Source organism: Epinephelus fuscoguttatus, linkage group LG11, assembly GCF_011397635.1.
Source record: "Epinephelus fuscoguttatus linkage group LG11, E.fuscoguttatus.final_Chr_v1".
Taxonomy (NCBI): Eukaryota; Metazoa; Chordata; class Actinopteri; order Perciformes; family Serranidae; genus Epinephelus; species Epinephelus fuscoguttatus.
The window spans coordinates 42,150,270-42,163,533 of record NC_064762.1 but is presented as its reverse complement, the minus strand read 5'-3'; the positions used below and the strand labels follow the sequence as shown (position 1 = coordinate 42,163,533).

At 37.5% G+C, this 13,264-nt stretch overlaps 1 protein-coding gene across 5 annotated transcripts; it reads right to left on the bottom strand.

Moving 5' to 3' along the window:
• Positions 1–3,850: 3,850 nt before the first annotated feature.
• On the bottom strand, positions 3,851–12,333 carry LOC125897406 (uncharacterized). Of its 5 annotated transcripts, XM_049590730.1 has the most exons (8): positions 12,258–12,333; positions 10,464–10,606; positions 10,213–10,304; positions 9,695–9,724; positions 7,261–8,244; positions 6,586–6,744; positions 6,217–6,309; positions 3,851–5,663 (listed from the first exon to the last, which is right to left on the bottom strand). In XM_049590730.1, exons 5-8 carry the CDS (start codon positions 7,636–7,638, stop codon positions 5,382–5,384), a joined length of 912 nt encoding a protein of 303 aa, XP_049446687.1. In that variant the 5' UTR covers positions 7,639–8,244; positions 9,695–9,724; positions 10,213–10,304; positions 10,464–10,606; positions 12,258–12,333; the 3' UTR covers positions 3,851–5,381. The 5 variants fall into 5 exon arrangements, with proteins under 5 accessions (XP_049446687.1, XP_049446686.1, XP_049446684.1 ...); XM_049590729.1 differs by lacking the exon at positions 9,695–9,724 and having other exon boundaries at positions 10,464–10,609; XM_049590727.1 differs by lacking the exon at positions 9,695–9,724.
• Positions 12,334–13,264: the final 931 nt, after the last annotated feature.

Here is a 13,264-nt window from a genome sequence, read left to right as displayed (position 1 = left end):
CAGTCCCTGTTTATTCACATGGATAAGGCTATCTCCAAAACAAAAGCATCTTTACTGTGCATCACAATTGTGTTAGTGTTTGGAAGGTGGTGTTTTCTTCCAAGCAGCCAATGCCTTCAGTTCTTTTCCAGAAAATGAAGAACTTCAGTCAGTCAGGTACCCTCATCCATCACAGTGAACAGATCAGATCACATGTCACATTATATATAACATCATTTAAAGTTTGAATTCATCAGAGAAGATAGCACTGCATATTCATGCAACAATGATGAACATACGCTGCAAATTATTTCCAGGAAGTTACAATATGTAACTGTAATATTTACCAACAAATTGCATCACTGTCACCTTCTGACACGCTTTTACTTTGATATATTAACCAAATTCAGAATTTTATTGTGAAATTTATGCAGGTAAATATAGTAATTTTACAGAAACATGCTGCTAAATCATAGTCATATATCACATTTAATTGTGTGATTACAGTGAAATACAGCAATTCTGTATGAGCATACTGCTAAATCACAGTAATCTGCAAGCATAATTTCTGTGAAAGTGATGCCAACTAGTGGCCAGTAATTTACTGTAAATGTGCAGTCAAATATTTTACACTGCAGAAGTGACATGATAATAACTGTGATATCTAGATTGTTTCTTGATTTTGCAAATGGATTTTTATACACACTGTAGACTCTTTAAATCAAATCAAACCAATGCATTCATGAAAGGCAGGAAAAATAGGCCTACTTTAAGAATCTAAAAAAAGCATTTGAAAATGTTCAGCAGCCACTTTAAGTTTTCAATATCAAGTATTATTACACTTTGGTGTTATTGTTCTGTAAATGAATTATGGTGTAGAATCTATCTATGTACATTAGACAAAGATAAATGCTAGCAAATGGGCAGACAAACAAACACCAGTTCCAGACAATGCAGCTTCAACCTTGTGGATGCATGATACAGTCTCAGGGTACTGTGGTGACAAAGCTATCCCGCAGCTGGACACTCCTGATCTGATCCTGACAACAGTCAGTTGGATATGCATCATGTCCATTCATACATATTTACTCACTGGACATTATGCTGCATAAAGTCACACTGTAACTTCATGTATTTATTATATATATTTCATATTCATATAGACAGTGTCTCCCTTGTGTTAAAATTAACTAAAAGAATCATCTATACCAGGAGTTGGCAACCTTTACTATCAGAAGAGCCATTTTTAACCAAAAATAATGATAAAAAACATCTGGAGCCACAAAATATATTTGAACCTTATAATGAAGGTAAGACATCCTAAGAAGTCCAAATTAGCCAATCATCAGACAATCATTAGCCAATTACTAACAGGTCTAAATGGCCATTCATTGCTATGTTTTACATATGGTGGCTTCCCTGCAGTGGACTATTTATGATTATTTGGAACTTTAACTTTGCAGAGTTGGCAGTGAAAGCAAATAAGACCGTCCACTTAAATTCTCTCTTCTCCTCAGAGACCTTTACTTTTTAGGGTCCGGGCAGCTAAGCTGCCAGGACACTATTGTAATCCTAGGTATTTTTCTTCTTCTTCTTCTTCCGAGGACATCATACTTCCCATGGGTGAAAACTCACCAAACTTTGCACAAAGGTCCAGTCTCATGCCAGATATCTTCAGCTGTAAACTCAAGCAAATAGTCCTGATGGTGGCGCTACAGCAAGCGTCTAAAGTTCAAAACTTTGAAAATTCATAACAAATCAACCATATGTGCTACAACTTCACAACTTTCATCAAACTGTAGCCCCAGTACTAAGGAACTTTTGTACACTTAAACCTATTAAAAATTATGAAGTTCGTCACTCTGTTTTTTTCAAAAACTGTAAAACTTCTTAAACCTATCTCCTCCCACAAATTTTTACTCAATTGACACCAAACTTGCTACAGAGCATCTTCAGACTGTCCTACAAAAACTATGTTTCTCAGATTTTTGGTTTATCAAAAATTGAGCCTACAGTGCATCAAAATGTTTGACTGTAAATGGTACTGTAAACATATACATGCAAATTCTTGCTAAATAAATCTTAAATGTTCATGAAAAAAATGACAAAATTCTAGAGTCATGGTAGATGATGTGTGGCAAATTTCAATTTTTTTTCTCAAAAACTGAATTTTTGACAGCATTTTGAATTTTGTTCTAATATGAACAATTGGAGTCAATGTAAAAATGGCAATTTTAAACATCAGTTTTTCACTTATGGAGCAAATCAATCATTGTTAAAATAAATTACCAACATCTCCATGCTGTCTAGATGCAATATGTGTATTTTCAGATTTTTGTCTTAATAACTGAATTTTTGACAGTGGTTTCAAATCTGCCTTTCCATGCACGGATGGCTGCTTTCCTACACAACAGTGAATGGCTTACTCACTTTGTGAAGCCACCGTTGGTTTGCTACTTGCCAATTAGCTCAGAGCGGTAGATGACCATCTTAGGTTCCAGAGGTTGAGGATTCAGGCCTCAGCTGGTGCAGACTCCACGTTGTAATGTAAACATCTTCTTGTGCTCCAGTTTATTGCTTAAAATTGCCTGAGCGTGACTGATCACTGTGCAGCATCTACAAGTTTTCTTCCTGCTTGAAAATCTGCCTTCTCATGCTTGAAAATAAACCAAACTTTGCACAAAGATCCAGTGTCAATACTTCAGTGTGAAACCATTTGAAGCTTCTCACTTTGCGCATAGCTCAACTAGTTAAACATCAGTTTTTCACTTATGAAGCAAATCAATCATTGTTAAAATAAATTCCATGCATGGACAGCTGCTAAACCTGCACGTCAATCTGTGAAGCTACACATGAATTGTCACTGACTAATTAGCTCAGTGAGATAGAAATTGATTCATAGTCTCAGCGGTTGTGAGTTCAAGCCTCAGCTGATGCAAAAGGCAGATTGCGTTGCTAAATTCCTCAATGTCTTCCAATTCTTCTGCTTGTTGCTCAGAATTGCCTAAAAATGCCCGGACGCGACCCATCACTGCGTAGCAGCTATAATTTGGATTTGGAATCATAGCTAGCCTAGCTAGGAAGATATCAGACTAGCCACTGCTCTTAATGTTTGGCAAGAATATGAGGAAAAGTCGCCAGGCTGTAGATGTTTAAAGCACAATGAGTTGATGAAATATTTAATTTTATTTTGTTTTTATTTTTATTTATTTTTTTTTTGGTCAAAGCCAAAGCAAGCCACTGGAGACGGGCTTACAAGCCACATGTGGCTCCAGAGCCTCAGGTTGCCAACCCCTGACTTATACACTGTAAATTTTAAGTTAAGTTTACTTAAAAAAAAATTATGAAACGGATTACCTTGGGAAAACAAAGTAAACGAACTGAACTGTGTCAAGTACTGTGAAATTATTATGTTTGAGTAAGGTGTACTTTTTTTTGAAGTTGTGAGCACTATCTCTGTATAGTTAAATTCAATCAAGCTGTTAGAACTCAAATACTATGAGTCACATTAACTTAATATATTCTGCCAAAACAAGTGGGAATTACTTGAAATTTGTAATACACTACACTTAACGTATCTTAGTGTAGTCCACTTCAATGAAGTTGACAGGAACTCAATAAAGATAAGTCACATGAACTTAATACACAGTGCCAAAGTAAGTGAGCAGTACTTAATTTTAAATAAAATGCACTTAATGTACCTCAGTTTGGCTAACTTAAAAATAACAACTCACTAAATGGCACGAAAACCACAATTTTTTTTATTTATTTGTGAACTTGCAAAATGTTAACATTGCACGTTAACATATTATATCATATATTAACAACAGTAACAACACATTATATCATAAACAATCAACATGCTGTTCATTCTGAATCGTCTAGAAAGAGCCCATCAAGGGTCAAGAGTTTGGCTGAACAACTGAGGGCATTATAAATCTATAAAAACAAATAAAATAGTGTAATTTGACCTTTATCAAAAAAATACATCTCCTGTTATTAGAATAATATTGGCCATATGGTGATTTTTGTTAATATTGCAATATTTATTGTTCAGCCCTCAGCCCGGGCGGGGGGGGCGGGGGCGGGATAAATGATGCTAACCAGTTAGAGGCAAATCCTTCCTTGCAGTTTGCTGATTGGTTCAGATTCTGGTTAAGTTACACCTTTCTTTAAATTATTCCCTCAATATTATGTGTTTGTGAGAGAGATTGAGTGTATGAGCGTGCATGTGCGCATGTGTGCGTGTGTGAGTGAGTGGTGAGTGAGTGAGTGAGAGAGTGTGTCAGTGAGTATGAGTAAAAATCAGAGAGTATGTGATGTATGACAGTATGAGTGAGACTTGAGTGTGTGAGAATGAGTGTGTGAGTGAGATGTGCGGATTGGGCTGGGTGTAAGCTAACAGAAGGCTTTCAGTTCTCAATGGACACTTTTGTGAACATCTCACAGCAACAAACAGACCTGCCAACATTTAGTCTGAGAAAATTTAAAACCTGAGAAAACTTCAGTGAAACCTGATTGAAACCTGATAATTCAAACTGTATTATTACATAGAACTGTACTTGTACATACATCTTCAAAGCAGCTAAATAAGTCAGGTCTTTGCAATTCAACAACTTTGATATATACTCAACCTGTGTTGCAAAAGCACACTCCAATCTAATACAAAACATCACAGTCTGTTTGCTCATTTTCAAAGGTTTTTACTTACTGGAAATTACTCAACACCTGATGGCGGTGTAATGCAACCTACATAAGGATGTCTTCTGCTGCCTTCAAACTTTTTTTTATGCTTTCCAGCTTCAAATGCGAAAAACAGCAAACAAATACAAAAAACATGTATCTCAGTAGAAACTTTGGTTTGCTTTTGGTCTTCATTAACTTATTATTTTACTGCCCCAAAGTAGCTCCTCCCTTTCCGCAATTATGAGGCAGCAATAACTTGCACACTCAAAATATTGAGTCAGATGAGAATGAAATGCTTTTGGGACACAGCTAACCTCACATACATTCAGCCCCTTCTCCAAAACTCACTCATACTAAGGCTGAACCAAAAAAACATAAAAATCATACTGCAGTTCTTTTGACAGTTACTGTGACGATTCATGGGAGGGATCATTCTCACCGAGTTGTGTACAAAACATGTTTTCTTATTTCTGAAGAATACAATATGGAGACCTCTGCAGCGCCACAAAAAAAAATCCTGTCAGCTTCTTTATCAAAACATTAAAAAAAGAAGAAAGTAAAATATAATTTTCAATTCAGTAAAAATAAATGCATAAAATATTCAATACAGTCTTTTTTAACTGTTCAGCCCTATCATATACTCTCACTCATTCACACATCACACTCATGTAGACAGCTGTCTGTAGCCACTACATCTAGCTCAAAAGAGCATTTTTTCATCTTTGCAGTTTTGGGCTGAGCTTTTGTTGTCCAAGGCTCAACAGTATCTTCTGGATGAAGTCAAATGTGTTCTTCATACCTTTGGGGTAATCCAGATGGAGTGTGCATATTAAGCCGAATAGCAGACAAAGTGCTTGAGCGTGTGTGGGAATCTCATCCATGACAATATTTCCTTCAAGGATGATTGCAATGCTGTTTATCTCCGGTGGCATGTCCTCAGTCATGACTGAAAGAACCCCAACAGGCACCTGGGTGAAGTCATATTCGGTGTGCGAATCCTGCATTCAAAATAAAAGAACACAAATAAATTTAGGTAGGATGTAATGACCCACGGTTATAGTGTGTTCACTCCTATAATCAAAGTGACTGCAGGAATCACAATTTAAAATCACACAGGAGAAACCAGCACCCTGGAATATTGTCTTACAGAGCTCTTTTGAAAGACTATGGACAACAGGTAGAAATGGCCGCATTTCAGCACTAAGCCTAACAAAAAGCATTAAAAAAATTTAAATTTCCAACATGTATCCTTTAAGAAAATGGATGTTGTGAAAAATGATTTTACTGCAAAGGGCATGAAATCAGTGGTTAAAGTAACACACCCAAAATCAATTATTGGAGGACAAATAGCTATACAACTTCATCTGGGAAGCTCAGATTTGGCTCAAACTTGTCAAGCTTTGACAAAGTTTTTTTTTGTTTTTTCTTTTTTACAACCAGAACCTTAACAATGTTTTTTTCTGAAATCTGAGAACTGAACCTGAGGTCTGATGATGTCATAAAATGTACACTGTACGATGGTCATGTGATCATCATTATGAATGTACTTACTGAGGAGCTGATGAAGAATTCGCTGGAATTATCTCCCAGATAAAGGGGCAGACATTGCAGGACAGCAGTGCATGTTGTGGTGATGTCACTGGCCTCATGGAAAAGATGACAAAAAAACAATAAGCAGAGAACTATACGAAAGGGAAAATAATTTTGAAAAAAAAAAAAATATAAAATTCTGTGTATATATGTGTGTGCTCAAGTTACAACATTGGATTCTAAGTGCTTGAGGTAGTTAAAGAATTACTTGTAGCAGTAGAAGTAGTAGTTATTAAACAAAGTAGTAGTAGCAGCTGTAGGCCTAGTTGAATCAAGCAAGCACACCAACACACAAGGTGGTAATGATGAAGAATCTGAAACAACAGTTACTTGTATATTGATTGGCTGGAGGAAGTGATCAAGTGACTGGCCTACAACTCCTTTTCTGGATCTGAAGATGTCAATGAGATGAGGGGTGCAGTGGTCCAGAGCTTTGTAGAAGTCTTTCTTGAGGTTTTTACGGGCAACTCTGTAGAACTCGGCAAACACCTTAAGAAACAAAAAAACACATCCAAAGGATTGTTTACTCCATCATGGTAGTCATTAAATACCAATAGTCAATTTGACTGTTATATACAGTACATTTTTCAAAAAGTAGTGACCAGATTGCAGAAACTGATGATGTGTTAGGTCTACAACCAAACTGCAATGACAAAAAACGACTGAGTTTTGATCAAATCCTCTTGTAGGCAGGTGTAGGTAGGTGCATATAGTGTAACATGGTGAAGATATTAGGTTTTTATAAGATTGAAAATGATCAATAATGTGGATGGAATTTACAAATCACAATGTCATAAATTAAAAGACTGGCCTTTTAGTGATGTTTTAAAGGTACTTCAGGCTGTGCTAACTTCCCATGACCATTTGCCATAACTTTGAACACTCTACAGACTAATGATGAATCAATTAATCATTCAGATCATCTAATGAAACAGAGTAATCTACAATGAAAATAATGATTACTTGTGGTGTGGTTCAGTATAGTGCAGCATAAATGGGCCATACCTGACTTTCTGTGAACAGCGCAGGCCAGCGTTCCATCATCCTTTTGACTGAAGGCTGTTCTTCCACGATTTCTTTGCGTCGCAAAGAAAATGTCTGGTCCATCATTTTCTTCACATCAGCTGAGTCTGGAAGCCGTTTCTTTGCTTCATTTTCAAGCTGTTTTCTAACTGACTCGAGAGTATCCGCATTTTCACCATCAAGAAAATTTGGCAAGAAATTTGTTTCACTTCTTTTTGGCCTTTTTATGTTACTACATGATGGCTCTCCATCAGGGAAATCCCTCCTCCGCTTGTTGCCATTCACTGTGACGTCAGCCATTCCGGATCTTCTCATTTTTGTATGGAAATTCCCCATCTTGAACTTAATGCTATTTTCCATCCACAATATCCTGTGGGTGATCCAGCTTCTTTCAGACAGGGATGCTCTGCAATCAGTGCAGAGGCCACTTCTCAACAGTGTTCCTCTGTGGTGTATGCCGTGTACTTGTACATCGTCTCTGCAAGTGTCTCTAAGATCACGTGTTTCATGTCCCGAGAAACATCCATCCGAGTTCCATCCTTCATGTAGGCAAGGTCTCCCTGTCTCAGTCGGAAATTTACATCCACAGAGAATTCTGGAATATAAAATACAGAGGGCCAAGGATCCTGCCTCATCAGTTGAGATTTTTCGTCGCTTGTCAACAGTATCTCTGTATCAGATGTGCCTGGTGATGATGACAGTGTGCTACAGACCGCAGAGAGGAACTCAAGACTCATAATTTTCAGCATGGCTCGATCTGGCAGTTCTGACACATCAGTCAGGTTGCAAAGGGCATTGTTAAACAGTGGGTCTTCAAACTGTAGTTTGAAATCATATGGTAGTGCCAATTTAACTTTAAAGTGATCCAAAAAGGACTCGAGGTTGCTCGGTTTCTCATCAAGAATGATTCTTCTAATATCACCATCAGTGACGACAACTCTGATTGGCCACTTCTGTTCCATCGTCCTACAAAGAACACAGCATGAAAATATTTCAAGCTTTCACTAAGCACACATCCGCCTTTGACACCATAATGTGCTACTTTAGATGGGTCCTGCTTAACTTCCTGAACCTGTCCGTCATGGGTATCTTTGGTTCTCAGTGTGTAAAAACCTGAGCTGACATTTTTTGTTTGGATTTCTTCTCGTTTGGCCATACAAAACCTGCATATTTTCTCCACAATAAAGCTCTCTTGAAATCCTGCCAATACATGGGCAGCCAAGTTATCTGCTGCAACATACAGCACAGTCCCCTTTATGCTTGCTCCCAACTTTTCAACATAAACTCCACTCTCCTCAAGTGATACAAGGTCTTGAATAAGTGGACGCAGGACTTCATGATACCCCTTCTCTTTAACTGTGTTTACCTTGCACAAAACAGCTAACTGTATGGCATGAAGGGATGAGCGGTACTTTGGATGTAGATTGGCAAGAACCCAATATACTGCGCGCAGCTTATGCTTCTTCTTAGATGTTCCTAGTGGGTCTGCAACCTCAAAGTCATCGATATACAAGCCCAGGGCGATTCTGAATTCATCTTCTGCTAAAATGGCATTTTCACTAAAGTGGGTACCATCCCTAAAGTTATGTATTCACTTGCTTTAGAGCTGCTGGGGGTGAGAGCCTTGTCTAAAACATCATCTTTGCTCAACAGTGCCTGAAACATTTCAAGCAGTGGAATGTAAACTATATTTTGACCCTGCTTGTCAGTGACAAACTCCACAGGTTCCACGACAGGAAATTCTTTTGCTATGTAAGTTGCTCATTTATTTGAAGTTGAAAGCGAGCCTCCAGCTGATGTGTGTTTCAAAAATACATTTGTGTATTTTTACTTTTTACTTTTTTACTGCACAGACTACCTCCCTAACAACAGCATTATCAATATCAGGGTAATGGCATCTGAGTATCTCCTCAACCACAGAAAACATCAGCGGTTCTGAAAGTTGAAATACCTGTCCTGGGACAGAGGTGCTCTCCTCAGTGCCACAAAGCTGCACAGCTATTCCTGGTTTGAATTGCAGACTAGATGTAGAATACTTCTGGTCATGATTCCTACTTTTGTGCGTGTTAAAAGTAGAATAAACTTTTGTCTCAAAGTCACAATCCAGATAGGGGTACTGCACTTTCTGCATCAACTTCAGATGCTTGCGTAAATGTGTAAAAAAAATAATTTTCACTGCAGGGCTCATTAAACTCACACACTTGACAATTAAATGTTTGCACATCATCTTTTTCACTGGTCATCTGAGAGTGAAATCTGGACAAATGAACCTTCAGGGCATTAAACGATTTGAATGTGCAAATACACTGCTGATGAAGACATGGTATTGGGGAGGTTCTTGTGAAGCCACCATGCTTTAATCTGTAATGCTTTAATAGCTGGCCTCATTTGGGAGAGACAAAAGTGCAAAACCTACATGTCCACTGCATCCCTCTTCCAGTAGACACTGGAAAAAAATACAGGAAAACAATAAGTTTGACTATAAGAGACAGTGACTACCTATCATAATGACTAATGTTGAAATATCTGGGCTTAGCAACCTGCCCTTTGAGATGTTACTAATTATTTATCATTGTTATTATTTGTCATCATGTTCTATAAGTTTAAAGCCAGTGATAGAAATAAAAACATAAGTGAAAATATATTAAGACTGTGTAGTCACCTATATTGTACAGTCTTTAAATCTATTCAGTGTGATTTATGTCCAAAAGCTAAATTTTGAGGTCGTGTGAAAATGTAATATATTTCAGATGAGCTGCAATATCAGTGAATGAACTTAATTAGCTTGTTATGTTCTCCTTTGTCTCATTTTACTGATGGCATTAATAAAATAATTTGAATTATTAATTTGAAATTTAGCACAATAATGTGAATAACCATTTAGAAAATCCATGAAAAGAATTCTTAAACAAAGCTGTATAAAGAACAACAAACCTCAGTGGAGGACAGTTGGCCACAATCCAAGACTCTCTTTTTGGAGGATTGCCCTTTCTTTACTTGTGAACTTCTACCTGCACGGTCTGAATCTGTTTCGGAAACAGCAAACAGTTGTCTATAAAACCTTTTTTCGTCACGTTTATCATAATTTTCTTACAAAAGTGTTTTAATGTAATAATTTTGTAATGGTGGATCAAATTAAGACACAAGAACAAACATTAAATGAAAATTACTTAGAGTGAAAATACCATCTCTGAAGAATCTTTGGTTGAGTCTGCTGAGAGAGAGGCTGCTTCTTATGAACGAAGCAGCAGTGAGGGATGTGTAGTGGGACGAAAAGCTGCAGCTGCTGCAGAGACGGAAAGCTGGTCTGGCTGGGTAAGATGGTTATCTGCTTAAAATAAAACAGATTAGGTTAAGTCACAAGACAGTGCAGGCGTCCAGCATTTAAACAAAATACTGTAATTATTCAATGAGAGTCAAATGATGTTTTAGCTGGAGGTATTCAACATAGTGTCAATAATTTAATTTGAAGGTGTCACAACACCTTTCCTGATAGGGAGCTGATATTTAAGGAATATTTGTGTCAACAATTGATGTTGTTCAAAGAGAATCTGTAGTTATTTTTTTTAAATGAACACATAATGCACTGTTCTCTTTTTTGTAATAGACACCGAAGCTGTACGAACAATTGCAACTGAAGACAGAGGCATTATTACTCATGATGCTGAGTGTTGAAAAGAAATGCAAAGTGTTACTGTTAATTAATGTTATTGGTCATGAATTCTATGGGCCTCCCATCTGCCTGACAATACAATCACATCTCACAAATTAGCCTACTGAGCTAAAAAAACAAACAAACAAACTAGTAGTCGATTAACAGCTGCAACCAAACTGTCTTTTTCTGCTATTTGCTGGTTATGTTACTATGGAAGGTCTGATTAGCTGTGAATTAGCACCCGGAGATAACAGGAAGGCAGCCACGTGAGTGTAATGTAGTGGCAGCCAACATAGTCTACAATGCTAAGGTTTTAAAAACATGATATTTAAGAATATAATATCCTTCTCTTTCACAACAAGAGTCAGCTATGTCTCTTGCTGACAGTGAATTGATTACATGCAGATAAACAGAATTTACCAGGTAAATAGTGTACTGTAAGCAACCATTATACTATAGTTTTTGTCCATACACCTGATGATGATTTTCATATACTCAATATTTCAGCTGTCATGTAAGATATACCATTTGTAGGTTGCTTTTATAATCACAGCAATGTTCATTATTAACCTGCTTGAGTTTTTAAATCTTTGCTTTCATACCAATTATCGTCACAGACTTGCCTCACAAGTATGAAATTAATGAATTAAGTATGAATGTCTCACAAATATGAAATGAATTATCCTCGTGTTATACTCATTTTTTCAAGCAGTGCTTTAACACATAATAATGGAACTCAATTCAACCTGGTTTTACACCAATTTCAAATAAAATAAAACATCTTATTTGTACACAATTCAATTACAAAGAAGTTACCATGGCAATCATATTTTACAGTGTTGGACTAATCGTTTTAAGCTTGCAATAAGGTTCGCTTATAGGAACAAAAACGTTGCATTCACTGTAACGTTCTGCTGCCTTGAAATGAAGCACGGAGACGGCAGGTGCTGCCTGCCCCCACAGCCCGTTAAGTTACTGCTAACTTCACAACAGCTAATGTAAGTTAGCAGCGCACTACTCCGGCAGCTAACAGCTATCTATGACGGCAGGGCTGGTGCAGGAACAGTGGGAGACATGTTACAGATTAACAGCTACACTGGGGCTAGCTCCAGGCCTTTAGACCGAGCCAATGAACTTTTATTCCGATTCGCTCATGTTGAGCTGCTGCTAACTTTTCAAGGTCTGCTCTGTGAACACACGCGCGCTCGCACACATGCTAACATGCCTGACATAAGTTGGAGTTGTTGGCTGTGTTCTCTCAACAACTCTCGTTCCAAAAATTAAATTAAACTGACAAGATTACCAACATAAGCGTTACACTTACCGATATCAACATTAGAGCCACCCTTCTTCAAAGCACTGGGGTACCGCTTGCGTGAGTTGTCCGTGTTTGGTTCCAGTGGAGCATGGAGTTCTGGGTACTGTAGATGCGCGCTAAGCGGAAATGGGCATGCGCACAGGAGCGCACAGTTCTGTAATTTAAGTCCCACAATACAAACCGTGCTACACACTCAGAAAAACCAAGTACACATACTTAAATGAAACAAGTTTGTGGGTAAAAAGTACAGAAAACTCAGTGTAAGCAAGCAAAATTAAAAAAAAAAAAACTAGTATGAATTAAGTTAAATGCACTATTTCATCTTTAGTCAGGACATTGTTTGCATTTACAGTGTACTGATCACAAATTTAAACACAGCACTTTTGTTTAAATTAAGGGTTTGAGACTTTTTCATGCGCTCAGTAGATATATTTCTCTCAAATTTTGGTATCAAATGTGTCAAGATCCATGTTAGTGAGCAGTTCTCCTTTTCAAAGATAATCCTTCTTCCTCACAGGTGTGGCATATCAAGATGCTGATTAAACAGCATCATTAATACACAGGTGTGCCTTGGGATGGTCACAATAAAAGGACAGTCTAATATGTGCAGGTTGATCATATAACACCATGACACAGATGTCCAAAGTTTTGAGGGAGCATACCAACGACAGGAATGTCCAGCTGTTACTAGTGAACTGGATCTTTATTTAAGGACCATAAGCTTTCTCCAACCAGCCTCAAAACTGCAACATGTAACCACACCTGGACCAGGACCTTCACATCCACCAGCATTACCTACATGATAGTCTGAGACCAGTCCTACAGATGCAATAATTGCTTTACAATGAATTTCTGCACAAACTGTCAGAAACGTGTTAAGGAAGCTTATCTGCATGCGGATTGTCCTCACTAGGGTTTTAATGGATTTTAACAAATTTGTGACCAAAATTTGAGGCAAATATATTTATTTAATGCATGAAAAATTCTGAGATACTGAACTGAAATCTGTGAAA